This window comes from Canis aureus, chromosome X, assembly GCF_053574225.1.
Source record: "Canis aureus isolate CA01 chromosome X, VMU_Caureus_v.1.0, whole genome shotgun sequence".
NCBI lineage: Eukaryota > Metazoa > Chordata > Mammalia > Carnivora > Canidae > Canis > Canis aureus.
This window is the reverse complement of record NC_135649.1, coordinates 79409542-79431871: the sequence shown is the minus strand read 5'-3', so window position 1 is coordinate 79431871 and position 22330 is coordinate 79409542. Positions and strand designations below refer to the sequence as shown.

At 44.1% G+C, this 22330-nt stretch overlaps 1 protein-coding gene across 6 annotated transcripts in view; it reads right to left on the bottom strand.

The window, feature by feature from the left end:
* Positions 1-826: 826 nt before the first annotated feature.
* Positions 827-22330, bottom strand: part of SMC1A (structural maintenance of chromosomes 1A) — a 48929-nt gene continuing 27425 nt past the window's right edge. The window contains exons 20-27 of one of the 6 annotated variants that reach the window (XR_013375222.1): positions 20127-20283; positions 19493-19647; positions 19220-19371; positions 18010-18079; positions 17612-17722; positions 5053-5265; positions 3346-3442; positions 827-1042 (exon numbers count right to left, since the gene is read on the bottom strand). Coding sequence is in view for 4 of the 6 variants with exons in the window: in XM_077890238.1 (XP_077746364.1) it covers positions 17090-17173; positions 17612-17722; positions 18010-18079; positions 19220-19371; positions 19493-19647; positions 20127-20283 (729 nt within the window). In the remaining 2 variants the exon portion in view is untranslated. Of the gene's footprint in view, positions 1043-3345; positions 3443-5022; positions 5266-5308; positions 5639-11174; positions 17174-17611; positions 17723-18009; positions 18080-19219; positions 19372-19492; positions 19648-20126; positions 20284-22330 lie in introns of those variants that run through there. The other 5 variants (XR_013375221.1, XM_077890239.1, XM_077890238.1 and 2 more) reach the window with 5 other exon arrangements.

Sequence of the window (22330 nt, the reverse complement as noted above, 5' to 3'; positions counted from 1 at the left end):
GCTATCCTGATGGTAGGCATGAAATGTAGAGCCCCTGACAGGGGGAGAATTCAAAGTATGTGTTGGAACAGTTGACTCCCCCACCCTCCCTCTGCCCTTCTCCATGTGCAGAAATCCGAAGAGCCAAGCATCTGCACTTAAGCAAAATACAGAGGGTTTCTTAAAGAAATCAAACAGTTCTAGAACAAAGCCTCCAATTTCCGGACTTTAGGAGTCCTCCAGCAGAAGGTGCTGGTCCCCACCCAGTCACAGTAAAGTCTAGTAGTTGACTTGATCAACCTCTGCCTCTTCCAGGCTCCCAACCAATCAACTTTTTATTGGTTTCTTCTTAAATCAATGGGCTGGGAGGTTTGAACATCTGTGAAAAAAACATGCTTATAGGGTTATGAATGAACTGATGAAGCAAATGGGAAAAATGAAGGCTGTACCCATCTCAAGCGGGGGTAAAAAAAAAAAAGCAAGCAATTATTAAGTTCAGGAACATTAAAAAATGCAAAATAAATCCAGGTCATTATAGTACATTTCTTGGCCCTGTGGCAACTACTGATTTACCAGAAATTGGGATATAAACATACTGGAAGAGTGAAGGGAGGGATATAGGGATGTATGTGTGAGGAGGGGGATTAAAATCCTCTTCTACTCTAAGGAGATGTCAAGAGATCATGTCTCGAATTGCTAAGTTAAAGAAATAGTGTGATATAATATTGTAGGTCTACTCTACTTCAATTAAAAAAAGAAATAGTAGTATCAATGTATTCTATAGAAACATAGTGATCCTTCAGTTAAAAATCCTTTCAGCTACAAGCAACACAAAACCAAACCGACAGTGGCTTAAACATATCTAGCTTTATTTATTCGTTCATTTATTTATTTTTCAGGAAGTTCATTTATTATTAACATCAGTGTGGCATGGGTTCAGCTGCTCAATGATGCCATCAGGGAACCAGGCTCTAACTTTGTCTGCCTTCATGTGTTGTGTCTTCACCCTCATGTTCATCCCCTCACTGTCACAAGATTGCTGTCACAGCTCCAGGCAGCACGGCTATAGTCAAGGCAGAGAAAAGAAGGGAAGGGACAGTGTTAGTTATGCGAGTCTCTGAAAGCAAAAGCCTTTTCAGAAGGTCCCCCCACCCCCTCCCCAGCAAACCTCTCCTGGCCATAACTGGCACACATAACCATCTCTAGCTGCAAGGAAGCTTAAAAAAGTGGCTCTTCAGCCTCTGAATGGGAGATGACAAAGGGGAAGGGGGTTGGGGGTGGTGAATGCCAGAAGAAACAGCCCAAGACTGGTAAAATCCTTCATGTAGTTGCCTCTACGAAGCAGGGACTGGCAGCAGGAGGGGACAGGGTATGGCTGGGTTTTCTTATGAGCTCTTCAGCACAACCGTATTTTTTTAAAGCATATGCGAGTGTTACTTTGATGAAAAATTAAAATTTAGAAGTGTTATGGTTTCTCTGAAAGAAAAACATTAAAAACAAAATAAAAGCTGGTAGCAGTTTTCTGTCTCTAGAGGAAAGGACATCAATTCACCTTGGAAGCAAACTTACCAGAATAAGTCTGTTACTTAGACAAAGGTATCACAGGTGTCCACCCCTGATCTTAGAGAGAATTGTGCTATCACCATTAACTCTAATGTGACTTATGGAAACCAGTACAGCACTTGTAACACTTACATGGGTTGACTGTGGTTAGACAGTCCTGGTGCAATTTCCTGTCTGCCATTTATTAGCTCTGTGACTCTGGGCAAGTGACAACTGGGAGCCTCACTTTCCTTCTCCATGAAATGAAGATAATTCAAGGGCCAGGTATAAAGTAAGCATTCAGCAACTGTTATCCACTCTGATTAAAATATTCAATGTTTTGAACAGTGACATAATTTGGGTGTACTTTACAGCATTATGCTTCCACTGAGTTCGTTTTTTATTCCAAACATGGGTTTGGGCTGGACTGCCCCTGAAAATTATTTGTTCCTGAGAGATGTGTGTGCACATTTTTGCCCAGGCCTTTGCTCACAGAAGATACTCAGTTTGAACCACATCAAGAGATATGCCAGGTTCGATTGCTGTTGACTCCTGTTGAAGGAAGATTGCACAAGGGAACTAGACAGGATTGTCATTTCCAATATATATATTATATAATGTTAAAAAAAATCCACTCTGTGAAATGTGCTGCCAAGTATCGTGATTGCCTCATGTAGGCCTGGGAGTGGGGAAAAGAACAATGACCTCCTTTCTCTGGTGTCAAGGTAAAAGCTGGAGATCTGAGCACATGGCCCAAAACCATCCAGTTGTTGGATGATCACCTTGCCCACACATGGTTTCAGTCCTGGGGGATAAGGAGAGGGACTGCCAATACACAGCCCCATTCAGAGGGGCATGAGTGGTGGCATTTTCTTGGAGAGGTAATATCCGACATCCATTTACAATTTTCCTTCCTGGCTTGGTAATTATCATGTTATCCCCAAGACTCCTGTAAAGCTCTATTACACACACATACACAGAAGACACTGCATCCATTAAAGAAAAGGATGCCATGAAAAAGGCACCTTTGGAGACTAAGAGAGTTAGGAATTTAAAATGCCAAAATAAAACAAGTACAATAGAAGATAAACTCAAGAAAATGTCTCGGACTACAGAATAAAAAAACAAATACATGGAGAATATGAGAGAAAGTAAAAAGACAAAGACAATAATCTAGGAGATCTCACACCCAATCAATAAGAGGTCCAGGATGAGAGAACAGAGAAAATAAAGGAGAGAAAATTAACAAAGAAATAAAACAGTGTGATTTCTCAGAGAGGACCATGAGTCTTCAGATTGGAAGAATCCAACTATCAAGTGCCCAGAAAACAGATGGGGAAAAAACAGTCCTGAGCTCATCATTCTGATATTTCAAAACACATGAATGAGAAAAACAGTAAGCTTCCAGAGGTGAGGAAAACAGGTCACCAAGGAAGGAATGAGAATATTAGCACACTACTTCTAATCAGCAACACTACACGCTAAATGCAATACCTTCAAAATTCAGAAGGAAAGATCTTTCTCTTTAAGATTTTTATTTATTTATTCATGAAAGACAGAGAGAGAGAGAGAGAGAGAGAGAGAGAGAGGCAGAGACACAGGCAGAGGGAGAAGCAGGCTCCATGCAGGGAACCTGACGTGGGACTCGATCCCGGGTCTTCAGGATCACACCCTTGGCTGAAGGCGGTGCTAAACTGCTGAGCCACCCGGGCTGCCCAGGAAAGATCTTTTGAACATAGAATTCTAAAGCCAAATGATCATGCAAACATGAAGATAAAATAATGCTACATTTTCGGACATGCAAAGACCCCGAATTTTATTTACCTTTCTTAAGGAAGTTACTTGAGGATGTTCTCCAATGAAATGCGTGATGTCTCAGTCAGGATTCTGGATGCCAGTAACAGAAACTGACTCTAGTTAACTTAAGCAGAAAAGGGACTTATTACAAGATTATCATGTAGTTCACAGAAGCCTGGAGATGTGGGTAGGAGAAGCTACAGATAAGGCCACACCATGGGAACAGCCAAGATATAATGCCGCTACTGGTCCTGCTATCCCCAATGCTGCAACCCCTGGATGTCATCCTACCACCAACCACCACTCTGGATGACCTCCAGCCATCCTCCTGTCTGCTATCATTCATTTGTGGTCAACGTCCGCATGGTCTTACTCATGCTCTTCAATCCATGGCACATTATTTTCCCCAGTTCACTGAAGGCCCCTCTTTTGCTTTATTTCATTGTACTATAATTTTTCCCTTCCGGTTCCCATCCCCACTCCCATTTGACTGCCCACCTCAGTGAGCTACTCGAGGGTATTTCATGTATATACACTTCCAATTCATCTTCCATATGTTTATTTAGATATATGCATATCCATGAAAATAGTGTTGTTTTACAATTACATAAATGGTGTTATGCTGGAAATCTCATTCCGTTTTTACCTTTTCACACAACACCAGGCTTTCAAGACCTATCTGTGTGGCTATAGTAAATTTAGCTCATTTCTTTTTACTGTTTTCTATTTCCCATCCTATAAATATACCATAGTTTGCTTATCTGGTCCCATGGTGATGGACATTTAGATTGCTCCCAATTCTTCACTTAACACAAACAACACTATAACAAACAACCTCAACTATATTTCCTTAAGGACCTATGTGAGAATTTCCCAGGAATATATTTCTCCAGAATATATATTTAGGAGTGCAATTGCTATGTTGTAGGGCCTACACACACTGAACTTCAGGAGGTACTGCCAAATTAATCTCTGGAATACCTGGATCAGCTCATGCTCCCACCCATGAACTTCCTTTTCTGCACATCCTCATCAGTATTTGATAATACTGACTTTCTGCATGTTGCCATTCTTATAGCAATTTGTTATTTTAATTTTTTTTCTAATTATTAGCAAAGTTGAAACTATCTTAATATATTCAAGTTTTCCCTTGTACAAATTCAAGGTTATCCTTCTGTTAGTTATTTTTCACATCATTTGCCTATTTTCCTATTGGGTTTACTATCTTCTTTTTCTAGTTATCCATCTTTTGCCAGTCTTACACATTGCAAATATATTCTCCTAATCTATCATTCATACATTAACTTTGTATATTCCTCTCTCCCTTATACTGTTGACCTGACTCTAGATTCAAGGCCATGAACAGAATATTCAACCCCTGGTGGGCAGGGAAAGGAGGTTTCTGACCTCCTTCAGTTTCCACAGTAGGAAGTGGAGCCCTGCCTCCAACCAAGACTCATAGGAGGGGGGAATCTCCCTAACAGGATGAGGATTTAGATACTAGGTAGCCACCGAGTTTACTCTTTTGATTGTCAAACATCTACATACACCCTTTTCAAAGTTACTCCACAAAAATGCTTTCCACCTATATAATTCCACCTTATATAACCAAAAATACACTCACATTCCCTCTGTAAAAGGAGACAGCAAAAAGTTTAAGAATGCTTTCAGGTACAAGTAATATAAAAGTCAACTCAAGCCGGCTTAAATAATAAATGTAATTTATTGGCTCACTTAACTGAGAAGTCCGAAGGCAGGGCAGACTTCAGGCATGGTATGATCAGGAATATGGTTCCATTTCTCTGTGATTCTTTTGCCTTCTCCATTTGTCAGCTCCATCCTCAGGTAGGCCTTCTGCATGTTCACAAGATGGCTAACAGCAGCAAACAGGCCACATGCTTCTTTGTTCATATCCAAGGGAAGACAGGCCACCTCTTCCCTCAAAAACTGAACAAAAGTTCTAAGCTTCAGTGTGACTGGATCATGCCAGAACCAATCATCACTGTGGCAAGGGGCATGACACTCAGATTGGCTTATACCAATAAAGGCCTATACCTAGAGCTGGCAGTGGAGTCAATCCCACTCGAATTGTATAGTTGTTATACAACGGGAGAGGAGAGGAATGGATGTTGGAAAACAACCACAAAGTCCACTACAAAGGAGTAAACTAAGAAAGAGGAAGATATGGGGTCCGGGAAAGATTGGGTCCAGCCCAGAAGAGTAATGAAGGGACGTCCCAGGATGACAGTTGTGCTGCAGGCCTACAGAGCAATCAGTCCAAATTGGAGCAGGAAGACGGAGGGCTCCAGGAGGAAGGTATCTGGGAAAAAAGGGGATTCAAATGATTTTATACTTTCCTTTGAGAATTTGGAACAACTTAAGAAGGAGATAGTCAGACAATGCAAGGAAAAAAGAAAGGCAATTAGAAACTCCAGGAAAAAAAATACTGCGTAAGAAAAGAAACGTAATCCTAGTACACTAATTGGAGCTTCAGGGAACAACATTTACATAATTATAATAACAAAAACACTTTATTGACTTTAAACTTTTAGAATGACCTGCCAGCTAAGTATGGATGACTTAATTATGGTTATAGACCAGAATGTAAATGTTATTAATCTTATTAATCGAAGTAAAAATAAAAATGACAAGTTGAGATACTGAAAGGAATGTAAATCTGTTATTGAAAGGTACAAAGGTAAGGAATAGAGGATATATAATTAATAGTAGAGTTATATTGGGGGCATGGGAGGAGGGTAGTTGGATGATTTAAATAGCAGGAAGTCAACAGATAATGTCTAAAAGTGATAATTAAGTTGATAAATAGAAAAATCTGCATATTACTTAGAGATATTAAGATAATTACCAGAAAAATTAATAACAAACCATTATCGACTAGATTTCCAGCTCAAGATGGCAGACTTACCATGTGTTTATCTCCACTCCCACCTGAGACCTTGCTAAAATGACAGTAAAGGAATTTAAAAAAAGGTATAAAAACACAGTGATGAAGAGAATGAGAGCAGGTCCATCAGCAAGAGAGATTTTAACACATTTCTGGAAGACAGAAAGTAATGGACAAATGGTAACTGATGAAGCATGGTGGAGGAAGCCATAGCCTGGAGTATGCATGATGATGCCACCGAGGAAGGAATTGATCTTTCTCTGCAGAAGCCTGGAATGTCTTGGGTCTTAACAATGCCAGGTATGATGTAAAGTAGGAGTGAGATGTTGGGCTGAAAACAGGGAGATTAATTGGAAGGTTGTATATTGAACCATTATCCCACCCCCTTGTGTGTAATTCACAGCAGCCAGGTGTCTACCCATTAGGCAAAACCCAGAGGGTTCTTAACTAAGGAAACTAAACAACCTCAGAGAAAAGATCTTTGCTTTCTGGCATTCAGGGACTCTGCAGCATAGCAGGCAGTTCTTCTCCAACCAATCATCCTAAAGGGAAGCCACCAGTCACCTAGCGCTGCCCCCCATACACAGAGCTTCCAATCAGATATGTTGTTACATTCCTAAATATGAGTATACAACCATGGATTACCAGGCACTTGAGAAATGACCACAAATTAAGAGAGACCAAAATAAGCAAAAAGGGTAAAACAAATCACAAAGGAAACATATTTTTTTAAAGAAAAAAAAAACCCTTTAGTGTACCCAGAGAGTCAAGATACTAGAGCATCAAATAAACAAAGATAGGATGCTGTAAGAAAGGAAAAGGCACATGAACGGATATTTGGAAATTTAAAAATGTGATCATCAAAATGAAAGAAAAAAAAAAGCAACAGAAGAGTTGAAAGATAAAAGTTAAATCTTCTTCCAAAAGGAAGAGAGGGAGAAAACTAGGCAAGGAGGAGGGGGGGAATGAGACTGAGGGAGAGAACAGATAAAAACTACAAAAGATCAATTCAGGAGTTCCCAGAGAGAACAAATAATCGGAAGGGAGTAATGTATTAAATAAATAAAAGAATTCCCCAGAGTTAAAGAACTTCAAAATGAAGGGACCTAACCAGTAACCAGTACAATGAATGACAAATCCCCAAACCTAAACACATAATTATAAAATTTCAGAACACCAAGAATATAATTCCTAAAAAATAACTATTTAAAGTGGGGTTGGGTGGGTGAAGTACTTTTCCTTATTTCTCTTCTCAAGTACATTTAAGATCCTGGGGCATTGTATATAAACATGACTCTGAGAAGTGAAGAGAAGAAGGCAAACATGCTAGAAACCTTGGCAGCAGAGAAGCAACATGGTGGTGAGTTCCCTTGGTTTGCTTTTTGGCTTGCATACCCTAGACTTGGGGGGAGGAAGTGGCCATTAGATAACTCCACTTGGCTAGAAGTGGCCATTAGATAACTCCACTCCAGCCAATACCACAGAAAACAACTGTGGTCCCACCAGCAAACACCAGGTGGGAAGCTTAGACTTCTACCCTCGCTGGCTATAAAAAGTCACCCCTCTCCCTTCCTGCTGGGGTGGTATCAGAGAAGGTTGAGGAGGGAGCTGCAACTCCTATCTCCCCACCCAAGAGTAATGACTATCCATAGTCTGGACTGTCCACGCCCACCTAGCGGTAATGAGGCAATGTCCCCTCTTTCACTGCTGGAACAACAGTGTCTGAGGAGGCAAGTTGAAACAGAATGCGCAGGTTTCAACAGAAAATTACTCATCATACCAAGAACCAAGAGGATCACAACTTGAATGACAAAAAGACACTTAATAGACTCCAACACCGATATGTTAAAAACTATCTGACAAGGGTTTTTAAGGAGCCATCATAAAGTGCCTCAATGCACAATTAGGAACAGGCTTAAAACAAATTAAAAATAGAAACTGTCAGCAAAGAAACAGAAGATAAAAAGAACCAAGTGGAAATTTTAGAAGTGAAAAACCAAAACAAAAACCTCAATGGATAGGGCTAATATCAAAATGGAAAGAACAGAGTAAAGAATCTGTGAACTTGGGAGATAGAACAATAGGAATTAATCTGGAAAACAGAGAAAATAGACTGGAAAAAATAGTGAACGGAACCTTAGGGAACCTGTGAAACGGTAACAAAAGATCTCACATTTATATCATGGAGATCTGGAAGGTGGAAAAAAAAGATGTGGGGAAAGTTCCCTACAGAGCCATGAGACGTAGACTGGTATCAAGACTGTGTATCATCAAAACTGGATGCTAGAAGAAAGTGGAACAGTTCCTTCACAGTGGGAAAATGATGAACTTTAACCTTTACAGTCAAGTACAAGGAGGACTAGACATTTTCAATGTGCAGACTTGGGAAGTCTAACTCCTACGCACTTTTTTCTGAGAAAGTTACTTGAGGATGTGCTCCAACCATCAATGGAAAAAAATAAACAAAACAAAACCCCTGGGAATCAGCAAATAGTGGATCTAAGCAAGGAAAGCAGTGAAGGAAGGTCCAGAAATGACAGCCCTGCATCAGGCCTAAAGAGCAACTAGTCCAATTTGAGAAAGAATATAGTGAGCTCCAGGAAGGTCTCTTAGATCTTTTTTTTTTTCCTCCAAGAGACCTTCTTCCTGGAGGAAAAAAAAAAAGTAGGCCTGATGGAATGTTTAATAGAGAATTTTGAGAAGAAAAAAAAATGGAATATACAATAAAGTAAAACAGTGAAAGATGAAAAGAGAATTAGAAACTTGAGGAAAGGGCAGCCCAAGTGGCTCAGCGGTTTAGCGCCACCTTCAGCCCAGGGCGTGATCCTGGAGATCCAGGATAGAGTCCCACGTCAGGCACCCTCCATGGAGCCTGCTTCTCCCTCTGCCTGTGTCTCTACCTCTCTCTCTCTCTCTCTCTGTGTCTCTCATGAATAAATAAATAAAACCTTTAAAAAAAAAGAAACTTGAGGAAAAATGAAAACTACAAGGAAAAATTATAAAAAGTACATTAAATGGCTTCTTCAGTGAGTATTTACAGTCATATTCTACAATTGCTTATCCCTTTTCAACTTTTCAAATCAAACTACAGACAACATGCATATCAAAAACTATAATCATGATTACAGGATTCAAATGTTATCAACTTTGACAATATAAAAGACCAGATGACAGAAGTTGGGGAGGTTGAGGGCGGAGGAAGGGGGAAAAAGAAAAGACATTCTCATCTAACAAAATTCTGGTCAAGAAATATTGTCTCTAAGTCATGGAAAATGAAGAGTATCATTTAAATTCAGAAAAGTAGCACAGAAACAAAACTATACCGGAAGCAGGAAAGACAAGAGTTGAACTTGACGTGACCTAAATTCTCACTTGTCATTTGCAGGACATCAATGGGTTAATGTCTGAAACTGATAAAAGACAAATGCTCACATAACACAATATTTAAATATGGAGGTCACAATCAGAAGAAATAACGAACAGTGGTTGCTAATAATGAAAAGCAGTAGAGAGTGGGGCTGAGACTCAACTTTTCATGTCCTTTTGTACTGATTTAAGTTTATTGATTTGCCTTCTAAATAATGTGTGTGCACTGATCCTATTTTAAAATGAACATGTACTTAAAATTAATCTTAAAAACGCAGGAAAAGGACATTCCTGCCCACCACTTACTCCCTCCCTCCCAAATTCTCTTGTATCTGCAGACCTGAAGGCAGCATTATAGAAAAAACTTTGTGAAACTTGCAGTCTCCCTTCCTGCCTTTAGCTTAGGTGCAGCTCTGCTGCAATCAAACTGCAATCTTTGTTAGCTTGAAGTTACCTCATTAACACCTACCTCCTGGCTTGTTTTCAGGTCTCCCAGGCCTGGAAAGCCCTTACTCCTCACCTCTACCAGTTGGAATCCTATTTATTTTTCAAGGCTTGGCTCAGTCCTCCTCTGAAAAGTCTGCCTTGGTCCCCTGGTAGAACTTTTTCCTCTTTCATCAGGGACTCCTCGAGTTTTCACTCATGCCTCTAATTATGACACTTAGATGTTCTCTCTCCAGGTGTGTTACTTAGGTCAGTATCTCACGCCTGCAACCATCTTTCATGCCAGCTACCAGAGTGATCATCCTAAAATACCAGTCTGACTCTGTCACTCCCTTGCTTCAAACCCTTCTAACAGTTTCCTATCGCCCCTGGAGTCAAAGTTAATGCTCCACTGCCTGGTTTCTGCCACTTCTTCCACCACACGGGACAAGGCCCATTCCCCAGCCCACCCCTAAATCCATGCACTTCCACTCTTCATGTTAACTTTGCTCAGGCAGCTCTTCTGCCTGGAATGTTCTATATCCTTTCTACATGGTAAACACCAACTCTTCCTTTAAGAGGCAGTTCGAGTGCCCCTTCCTCCATAAAGGTTTCAAGTACTCCCTCCATCCTGCTCCACCCCACATGGGCACAGTCCTATATTCTCACCCTGCCTCATCCAGACCTCTGCCGTATAATCTCTCGCCTTTGGTGCACTCCTCTACTTGAGTCCCCAATTAAACCGTGAATTCCTAGAATTCAGGAATTCTATCTTATCCCTAGAACCTAGCCCTGGTCCTGACAGGATGCAGGAACTCCCATGTATTCTGGCTGACCAAACGGGTGCAAAGGTGGAGCCATCAAATGAGTGAACGCTTATATTAATGCCTGAGTGCACAAGCTAATAAGTGAATGAATGAATTATGCACAAAATGATGAACAAATGGACAGTAAGTGGGGGCATGAATGAGAAAAAGGAGCCAGGGAGTAAATGAATGAGAAGTACCTGTGCCACTGAGGGCATGAGAAGAAGGATGAGTGAATTCCCACCTGTGTCTTGTTTCAAACCCACCTGGATGACCTTCTGCCCTGCTATCCACCCATCTACAGTGCACACCGCAGTATTAACTTCTTTTAGATCACAAAAACAGACACACTCAGGTTAGTGATGGAAATTTATTGAAGCATTCACAGGGAAATAAGGAAGACAAAAACAGCTACACAGGCAGCCTCATGGAGGAACAGAAACTTGAAAATGGTTCATGATCCAAAGCAGCTCTAGAGCCTGGCTTATCTTGTCACCCCCTCAGCTGCAGGCATCTGTTGCTCCCTTCTCTATAGTGCTTCCCAAAATGGTGACTCAACTTCTTTCTGGATGTATTTATACTCCTCCTACTGCTACTTAGACTACCTTTTTTTAAAAATGTTTCCCCCTGCTACCCTCCCTCGCTAGCACTTGGCCTTCAGGGGCCTCACGGCTTCTCGGCCTCCTAGCTCCTGCAGCTTCCTGGCTTCTGGGGGCTTCGGTTCCAGTTAATCCAGGGCTTCTCTGTGCTGTAGCTTCTGCCCGCCGCATAACTCCTGCAGCCTCTTCGATTCCTGTTGCCTCGCTACCTTGTGGCTCTGACAAGTCTCAGTGCTTCTGCTCGTGATCTTGTCTGTTCAAGCCTTCTGCTGCTTCGTGGATCTCGTATTCATGGTTTTGTCTCGTGGTTTCTGTTCCTTGTGGCTCCTGCTACATTGTGGCTCCTATTGCTTCATGGCTTCTGTGTCCTTTTGGCCCATGGTTGTCTTGCTGCTTCATGGCTTCTGCTACCTGTGGCCCCATGTTCTCATGATATAAACGTCTCATGGTCCCTGCAGCTTTCTCCTAGCTTTTGCTGTTTAGCTTCTGGCACCCCTCATCCACCACCACTTCTGTCTTGCTAAGTTCTAATTAAAATCGTTCACTTCTGAATGCCTCACATCTGGCCTCCCTGGAGGCCATTTGACACACGCCATCACTATGAGGTGGAACTTTTACAGCAGTCCACCTAATAGGCTATAGCCTAGAGATTGGCTGTCTTCGAATCCGATACTATCCCAAACTAACCACTTGTGGCCAGGATAGTGAGGTCACATGGTACAGAGCATGGCAACTCATGCTTAAGAAACCCCTTGGAAGGGACTGTGGGCATGGCAGGTTTGCTGAGGGTTTCCAGAAGGGGGCAGTGTAATTGGCCTATCCAGTACACTGACCTTCAAGGCCGACCTAAGTCCCACCTTCTCCCTGGCCGCCTCTGCCTGTCCTGATCTGTGATGGGAGAGATCAAGGCTCTAGTGGTGATGTGGAAAGGGAACTTAGGTTCCGGTTCTGGCTTTGACACTTTCTAGTAATGGGACCTTGGGCAAGCTCCTTCCCCTCCCAGGGCCTCAGGAGGGGGGTTGGACAAAGTCTGTAAGTTCCCTTACAGGTCTGACATCTGGGCATCTTGCTTTAGGTTACTTACTGTCTAAGGGATGGGAAGTCTTACCTGGGGAAGCCCTCAAAAACATCTCTTGAGGTAGGAAAGAGGGAGTCAGAGTCCTGGCTTGGAAGAGCCTCACTGCATACAGGAGGTGCTTAGCCAAGATTTATTGAACTGGATGAATGAATCAATGGCTGGGGAGTAAGGTGGGAGTGGGGAGGTGGGGGTGGAGGGGGAGGGGACCACACAGCACACAGAATGCTTAACTAACTTGAGGGAGGAATTCCAGTGGCTGAGGCTGGAAGGAGATTCTGACTTAGATGAATGAGGAAAGAGAATGACTGGGATAGGGGAGGAATCTGGGCTACTAATGGGCACACATTCTATCCTCAGTCACCCTCCACATCCAGTAATCCTCAGGCATCAAGTCTGGCTCACACTTTTATTGCCTCTGATCCATTCCCACTGCCCTTGCCCTTGAGTAGGCCTCCTAGGCTTTTCAACAGTTTCCAAACTCATCCCACTGTCTCCATTCTCTGTCACAAATGCATTCATTCACACATTCACTCATGCAAAAACTATTTATTGGGTGCCTGTTTGGGATCAGGCACTGTGCTTTTTGCTGGGGATATGCCAGTAGCAAGATAACCCCAGACCCATACCTGTGGTGCTTTCAGCTTATTCAGAAACAAAACAAGCAAACACAGTGTGAGAAATTGAGCCAACAGGGAAACTCCAGGCATGGCAGCATACAGGATGCACATTTAACCTAATCCATTCTATAGTGGCTTGCCAGAAAGAGGTTTATAAAATTCGCATCCGATTCAGGGTCTCCCCTACTTAAAACCATTCCATGGCTCCCACGCTGCCTTCAGGCCACAGTTCCCAAACCTGGCTGTACCCTAGAGTCATGTGCTAGTTTTTCTAAGCACTCAAGATCCCGAGGGCTCACCCCAGTTACAGAAATTGAACTTTCAGAGGCCGGGGCCTGGGATGTTCCATGTGGTTCTGATGCAAAGCCAGTTTGGGAGCCACGCTGTCCCACGAGGTAGATTTGAACTCTATCAAATCTTACTTCGGGATTTCTAAACTGTCTTGCTGCTTCTTACCTCCAGGTCTTTGGGCATAAATGTCCCTACTACCTGGAAATTCCTTCCACTTCAACTGGGTAATTCCTACCAGTCTCTCAAGATCAGCTCAGGTGTCATCTCTGGGACTAGAGGATGCCTTCCCTGAACCTCTACATAGGCTACTGGCCCTCCCTTTTCCATGCTCCTGGCAGAGTGCTAGCATACTGTATGGTTAGCAGCTGTTCTATGAGTTGCCTCCCCCAACTATTGAGCTCCTCAAAGGCAGGGTAAAGATTAGACACGTTTATGTTCCTGGTGGGCAACACAGCAATTCCCAGTGAAATGCCCAGTTAAAGGTAAACATGGTCATGGAGTACTCTTCAACTCCCTAGACCAAGGCTACTAGGTCCAGGGTATAAGGGAATCAACGTAGTGTCCTCTCAAAAGCCCTAGGGATACTATTTGGATCCAGACACACTGTGGTGTCAGCTCTCATTTGAACACAGCCTTCACTAAGCTCGTGTTGCATTACAATGACAGGAGGCAGTGTGGCACAGTGGGAAAGCACTGGGCAAGCACAGAGATCCCTCCTGGTTGAAGTCTAGGTTCTGCCAACGAACCAACTGGGACCTAGGACAAAGCCTCTCACCTCTCTGATCCTCAGGACCTAAGTCCTCTGGAGCACTTGTGTCCCTATAGGCCAGGGCTTTAGTCCAAGGCATCTCATCTAATCCTTTCCACCCTGTGAGGTAAGAATTTGTTATCCAGATTATTATCCACACCTACTGAATTAGATTTCCAGGGGCGGGACCAGAGCAAGGAGCTCCACACCCTTTGGATGTGGGGGTGCAGCAGGAACAGCTGCTTTGCATTATAAGCCCTTCTGTACTATTTTACTTTCTAACCAGTGTATATATTGCTTTGATTTTTAAAAAAGGAAAAAGTTTCACAAGTGATTCTGGTGCACAGCCAAGACTGATAACCACCCTCACAGTAGAGAAAGCACAATACCAAATTGGGGGCCTGGGTTCAAATTCTACTGTTATCTGGTAGCTGGGTCACTTCACCTTCCTAGGCCTCAGTTTCCTCCTCTATAAAGTGGGGAGAATAGCAATTGCTACCTTGAGAGGTCTATAATGATCTAGGTGCCAGCCAAATCACTTCAAACTTCCTCTTCCCTATACTGCCACAGAGTAGGGCACGTATTACCTCCCTTTCTAGGTGAGGAAACTGAGATTCAGGGAGGTGAGGTAATGAGCTCAAGTTTCTACAGCTAGGATTTGAACCAGGGTGACTCCCAAATTGTGCTCTTTCAGATATGCCAGTATTTCCCATACTACAGCACATGTACCACTGGTGGTATGTGACTTCTTTGGTTGAACACAGACAAATTTATTTTGAGTTATGCCTTTTAATATGTATTAGAAAAATACATAATTAGCACATCAGACCCATGGTTTCACGGATATCACTACTTAGGATGAAACCGAAGTAGATAACAATGTTATACCTAAGACAACCTAAAAAAAAATACTGAGTAAATAGTACAGGAGGGCAATTTGGAAGTATCTATTCAAAACAAAAATATAAATAGTCTATGACTCTGCAATTCAACTTCTAGGAAGCAACCCTAGGTAAACTCATATGCACACGTGCGCGCACGCATACACACACAAGCACGCGCGCACACGCACGCACAAATGTTCCTGTGTAGTATTTTATAATAGCAAAAAGAGAAAACAGTCTTATCTAGCTATCACAAAAGAAATGAGTACGATGTGGTACAGTCATATGATGGCACTCCATACAGCAATTACAAAGGCTGAATTCAATCTACATTTAGCCCAAACAACATGCATAGATCTCAAGAACACCATTAAACGAAGAAAGCAAACTGCAGAATGACTCAATATACCATTTGTATTAAATACACAATAATATTTTCAATGAACTCATATGTCAAAGTCTTAAAACTGTCTAGATGGATGTACAACAAACAACAGCAGTTTAGAGGGGGCCGGGCAATGGTAGCCAAACAAGGCTAGTTTACTTATAAATCTCATGTCTTAGAGAATGGATTCATGCATTACTTGAGTAGTTTAGAACGGCTTTACCTTTTAAAAAACAAGAATGTGATATACAATCAGGACAAGGTGATGGTTTGACAGTGTATGTGAACGAGCAAAGGCTGACCTCATGGCAGCAAGCTGTGCTGCCCCTGCACAGTCCCTGCAGCTGACACAGTTCCCAGAAGGAACCTGACACACATTCAGCCGGGATGTGGCCCAGGCTACCTCTCCCCTATTTCCTCACGACCCAGGATGGGGCCCAGGCACCTGGTTACCATACATGATTGAAGCTTTAGGCTTCCTAGGCCCTTCACTTATCAGGCAAACACCATTGGTGCCCTGGAACTTTTTCAATAACCAGGGCATTTAGTGTTTCCCAGATCTGGAGGCTCCTTCTGTCCCCAACAACTGGGATCAGAGCCCTCAGGGGTCTAGGTATGTGAAAGTTTTTATTCTGAGGGGTCGGCACCTAGTGGGCTCCAAGCAGGGATAAGGCCCCCAGTGAGGAGCTTGACATCATTAAATCCTATGAGGTAGGTAATATTGTTAGCCCCATTTTACAGATGAGGAAACTGAGGCACAGAAAGGTCAAATGACTTGCCCAACATCAAACTAGTTAAGTGATTTTTTTAAAAAAAGGACTAGAACCCACAAATGTCTGTCCCCAGAGCCCAGGCTCCATTCCTAGTGCCCAACTAAATCCTATCAACTTTTTTTTCAAATGTGACCCTTCTCCAGGAAGCCTGGAGGTGATCGTCCTCTTCTCAAATTCCAAGTACCTATAAATATGATTCAGCTGACCATGGGAAATCATGAACCCACTGCATCTCCTGAGTAGGACAGTAGAGATCATGTCTGATTCAGCTCAGTATTTCTAGAATAGAGCCTGACAAACATAGGGTGCTCAATATATGTCTGATGAATACACAAATGAATGAAAACACACAAGTGAATGAGGGCAATTCCATATGACTGATTCCTATGAGGTCCTGAACACCTTTGCCCAGCTCTGGGGTGCTGTCATACTAAGCTCTCTTAGAATCAAATGCAGCCTAGGCTCCTTCTAAAATGGGTCTCCAATATCTTTATTATTTTGCAAACACACCCATATGCACACATACAGACACATATATACACACATACATACCCACACATAAGCAAGATGCAAAGGGCCCAAGGGACCCATGATTATGGGTGAAGAGGGGAGGGAAGGTTTGGGAGAGGGGAAGGTAGGGAATGGACAGATGGCCCTGTTCAGCTCAGTTCAGCTCAGCACCTCCTTCCAAAGGCCAGGATGCTCCCTGAAGCTCAGGAATTTTTGCTCCAGACCTAACATCACCTCTGTTCCTCTTCGTGCTTGACAGCAGTGCCTAAATCCCATGACTATACCAAACAGGGACAGGAGGTAGGGGAAGGCTGGGAACCAAATATCCAGAGATTGGGAGAGGGGCAGCTTAGGGATCCAGACAGGGCAGGAGGGCAGAACTACTGCTACTGCTCATTGGGGTTGGGGTTGGCATCTGGGTACTTGGTGAGGTCGAAGGTCAGGACTTTGCTGATCACACAGTCCCCTTGCTGAAGGAGGAGGGAGAAAAAGAAAAATGAAATTGTAAGGAGAGAATTGGGGGGGGGGGAGGTCTAGCGCCCCAGGACTGGGGGGCCTCAAACCCTCCTCCCTACATACCTGCCCAAAGCCCAGGCAATGGTTCTCTCTGGGTGTGAGAGGATGTGCTCGGTCCCATGTGCCTTCTCTCCCTGCCTACCTCTACATTCTCCTTTTCTCTGCCGTCTGGCTGCCTCTGCCTGGCCTTTCCACCTGTCCCCAGACGCAATAGCCCTGCCCAGCTGGGCTGGCTAAGCCTCTAAGGCAGGGCTCCAACAAGCCCAGATAGCTGTTTAGGACCTGAATCCCTATGCTCCCCCACCCCCGTGGCCCTCCACTGCAGCCTTCCCTTCCTGCCCTGGGGAGTCAGGCAGGGAGTGGGGCTGGCTCCTGAGCCAGGCCCGCCCTACCTCGGGGTAGACTCCAATGAGGCTCTCAGCCTTGGTGTAGAACTCCTCCTTGAGAGAGATGACGATGGCCTGGAAGTTGCAAGTCGACTGCTCCTTGATGTAATTTGCCACCTGTGGGAGGGGCCGCCAGGCACTTAGCAGGGCTGAAGCCGTAACACTCCCTTGTGTTTTCCAGTCAGAACCAGAGTCAGAGGGGTGGGGTAAGGGGTGGAGGGTAGGGGGGAAGAGAGGCTAAGAGGCCACTGACTAGCACGGCGTGAATGAATGACCCTGAGCCCAGCCTCCCGGGCACAGAGAGCAGGCAGCAGGAACGGCTAGAGCACACTCAGGAGTTGCTCCCTGAAACCCAGCCCCAACCTAGGGGCTTCCCTCCCGGGCCCCACTTTCCTTGCACCCACCTTGCCAATGTTGGTGTTATCCAGGGCAGCATCGATCTCATCCAGGACGAAGAAGGGGGCTGGCTTGTAGCTGGGAGGGAACCAGTAGGTGAGCTGACACTGATGGGGGCAGTGGTGGGGCAGGGTAGCCCCAGGGCCCATCACACAGGCCAGCATCCCCCTCCACTTCTTCAGAGACTAAAAACACCCAGGTCTTAATGTTGCCTGAGCCCCTAAAGGCCAGTTTACCAATTGAACCCTCCTCTGCATCCAACCTTGTGCTCCAGGATCCTTCAGAACCAGGAGAAGACACAGTTTTCTCCAGAGCTTCCAGACCAGCTAGGGAGATAAAGCTGTCCTAGCTCTGAGCACACTGTCCAACCTACCTGGAGGTCTATCCCACCCACCTGCACCATACTGTTGTGGCTCCCTGCCTCTTTGCACATGCGGCACCCTCTGCCTAGCACGACCACCCCCCCACCTGCCCCCAGTGTCTCAGCTCACTTCTACTCATCCTTTGCATTTCCTACTCAAGTGTTACCTGTCCTTCAAAGCCTTCCCTGGCCACCCACACCCTCCCTCAGACTGGGTTAGATGTTCCTCCTCCGTGCATCCACAGCACACGCACTCACCCGGTTATAACACTTAGCTCACTGTTTACACATCTGGCCTTCACTAGACCATGAGCTCCTCAAGGACAGAGACCATGTCTGACTCATCTGTGTCCCTAATCCCCCAACAGTCTGGTATAAAGCAGCCCTCAAGAAATGCTTGCTGAATGACGCTGTATAATCAATCAAGTATTAAGTTGTGGGGGTCAGATTCAAGTACTACTGGCATTCAGGAGGGGGAGGTCAGGGTATGCCACAGTTGGTCAAAGCAAGCTTCCTAGAGGAACAGGAGGAGGAAAATGAGATGTGAAGGCATGGTAGGTGATGGTCAAGCTAGATTTGCACAGAAAGGACTAATTAGCCAGCAACCATGTAAGCAAAAGCCTGGTGGTGGGACTGAAGACATGCAGGGGCCAGCGAGGGCATGCTGAATGGATGGGAAAGACAGGTCCAGGAAACCAAGGCCAGATGTGCTGTAGTAAGTAGGGAAATAGGGACGCAATCCAGATTCCACCAGAACATCTTCACCTCTGCAGATCTCTGCATGTCCTTGGACCCCAGAGCCTCTGGTAGCCTCAGTTCAGTCTCTCCATCAACTGCCCTGGGAGGAGCAGCCTTACCTGTGGATGGCAAAGAGCAAGGCCAGAGCCGCCACTGTTTTCTCCCCCCCTGACAAGTTGTCCATAGGCCGGAAGCGTTTGCCAGGAGCCACACAGTTGTAGTTGATGCCATCTAGGTAGGGCTCCTCAGGGTTCTCAGGGCCCAGAAATGCCTAGGGAAAAGGCAGACAGGTCAGAATCTGGGTCTGGATCTAGAGGAGGAGAGGGGTAGGAAGCCTAAAGGAAAGGGCAACATGATGGTGGGGATTGGCTGGGTAAGGGATTCTGGCTTACCTGGGCACTGCTGTTGCGGGATAGGGCCTTGTAGATCTCATCAATGTTGGTGGCCACAGATTCAAAGCAAGCATTAAAGCGGTCAAAACGCTCCTTCTTGATCTGTTCGAATGCCTGCTTGGCTTTCTTGGCTCGCTTTCGGGCTGCCTCAAACTCTGCCACGAGGGAAAGACAGGTGACTCCTCAGTGCCCAGGTTCCGCCAAGGCTGAGGACCATACCCTGGCAAGAATGGCCTGTAAATGACAATCCACAGAGCAGGGAATATCCCAAAGGGAGAGGGACATCTGGGGAGGGCCCCAGGAAAATGGCCCCATGACTGCTCATGACCACTGGGCTGGTCACTAGTACAAAAGAAGAAATTTGGGCTTGGAGCCACAGAAACATGAATTCTACCCTGGGCTCAACCAACAACTAGCTGTGCATCCTTGGGCAGGCCATTCACCCTCTCTGAATCTCAGCAGTATTCGACTCTATAAAAAACAGGTGTGATTACTGACCCCTACTCTTTAGGGCTCTTGGGAGTTTCAAGAAAGCATGTAAAAACAGGAGTGTTGTGATGTGTAACAATCCCTTGTTTCATAACTCCAGCCTTCTGTCTTCACCTTAGACCCAAGTAAAAGGGAAAAATCTTACCATCTGAGGTCTCCTGGAACTTGTCTCGGACACTTTCCAGCTTTTCCATGGCTTTCATGTTAGGGGCAGCAATACGCTGGAGTACACTCTGCTGCTCATTCAGCTTCTGCTGCAGTGTATTCATCTCCTGTTTGATCTCCTCCTCAGCCTGGGCATCCTGTAAACCCCAGGCCCAACGACATCAAGAAGGGCCAGGCCCCTGAGCCTAGACCCCCACAAGAGATGCTCCACCAAGCAAGGCCTGAGCATTTGCTCCCATGCAGAAGGCAGGTTCTTCCTTAGCTTGGTTCTGTCTACCGGGTCCCACCTCCAGTAAGCATTCCCACCACCCCTGGAAATTACAGACTGACACCACTTTCTCATCTCTAGCCCTACCCCCAGGCCCTGTCAATCTCTGTCTCTCAGGAGGAGCAGCTGATGGTGCCCCTCTCTGGCTCTCAGCCCAGGCCATGAGCCAGCACCATCCCAGGGTGACTTAAAGGCCCCCACACATGCTGGTCTGGACTCTGCCTACAGCGCCATAATGAATAAGGCAACTCACGTTTTCTGCTCAGATCACCACATCTGAGCAAATTCCATTTGAGTTTGGTTTCAGGTCTATGGATATTACAATATATGTCCGGGCTTGTGCCTTTCTGCCACTTTTAGTCAATAAATATTTACTGAATGCCTTCCAAATGCCAGGCATTGGGGCCCTCATATCCTGCGAGCCATGGTTCCTGTGTTCACAAAGCTCATGGACTAACAGAGGAAGGCATATATATAAATAATCAGAACACTGTACACTGAATACCAAAACAATGATAAATAAATGGTGTTGGGTGAGCACAGAAGGGCACCTAACTCAGACTTGGGCTATGGAAGGCTTCCAGGAATATGTTTCAGCTCAGGCTTACAGGATGAGTAGTGAGGACGGAGAGAAGGAACTGTCTATGCAGAGAGGAGTATTATACGCAAAATCAAGGATTTGCTCATGGTCCATTCAAGGAAATCAAAGCAATTCCAAAGAGCAATCAATTTTAATATATTTCAAAGCCAAAAAAAGGGGCAATTCAGTATGGCAGTAATAGCACTTATGTGTGTGCATGTGCACATGCTGGGGGAAGAGGCAAGGCTGGAAACATGTGCAGAAGCCCAATGATAAACGGCCTTTCAAGTCTCGTAAGAGGTTTGGATTTTATCCCAAGGGCAATGAGGTACCATTGAATGACTTCAAGCATAGGAAGGACATGAATATGCACAAATGTATACATAAATATATACATCTTAGAAAAGCCCTTCTACAAATCTCTATATACTGCTATGAAGTGATCTCTTGGATATGTTGTAAGTGAAATGAAAGCTACACAACAGAATGTTATTTTTTTTATCTAAGAGAAGGAATATGAGTATATTTATAGACAAATATATTTTTATTTTTAAAATACAACAAAAGGATAATCCAATAACGAATTAAAATGATTACACATTGAGTAAGGGAGGCGGAGGGGACACAAAAGCAAGCAAAACATCTCTTCATGTACCTTGTATTATACTTTTGGTTTTATAACCAATGGAGATTTTACAGAATTATAAAAAAAATAAATAAATAAAAATGTGTAAAACACAGGGCAAAAAAATTGTTGGAAACAAAATATTCACAAAATACCAAAGAATCACCCTAAAGATTACTTATTACTTGCAAAGGTAAGAAATCTGGCAATTGATACCTTAAATGAGGATCAAACTTAACATCATGAGTAGCGGAACATCCTCTCATTACATACCTCCTGGCATGATCCAAAAGACAGTACATAGCATCACCAATGAAATGTTCTGGCCAAAAAATTACTTAACCCAAATCCATCAAGGCTGAGACTATATCAAACTTTCAGATTTATAGGAAACAGGGTAGGTAGAACAAATTAAGCAATAACAAAAGGAAACAAATATATCTATAACATATCCACCATTCAAGACAGCACGTAGACTCTTCAAAAGATCAGTGTCATGAAAAAGGTGAGGGGCTGCTCCACATTAAAAGAAACTAAAAAAACACCCAAAAGCAATACATAAATCTTGACTGGATTATAGTTTAAAACAATTATAAAAAATGATTTTAGGACAAGGAAATGTGAGTATGGGCAGGATAGTCAATATGAAATTATTAATTTTCTCAGGTGTAATATGGAATTGCGGTTATGGAACAGAATGCCTTGTTCTTA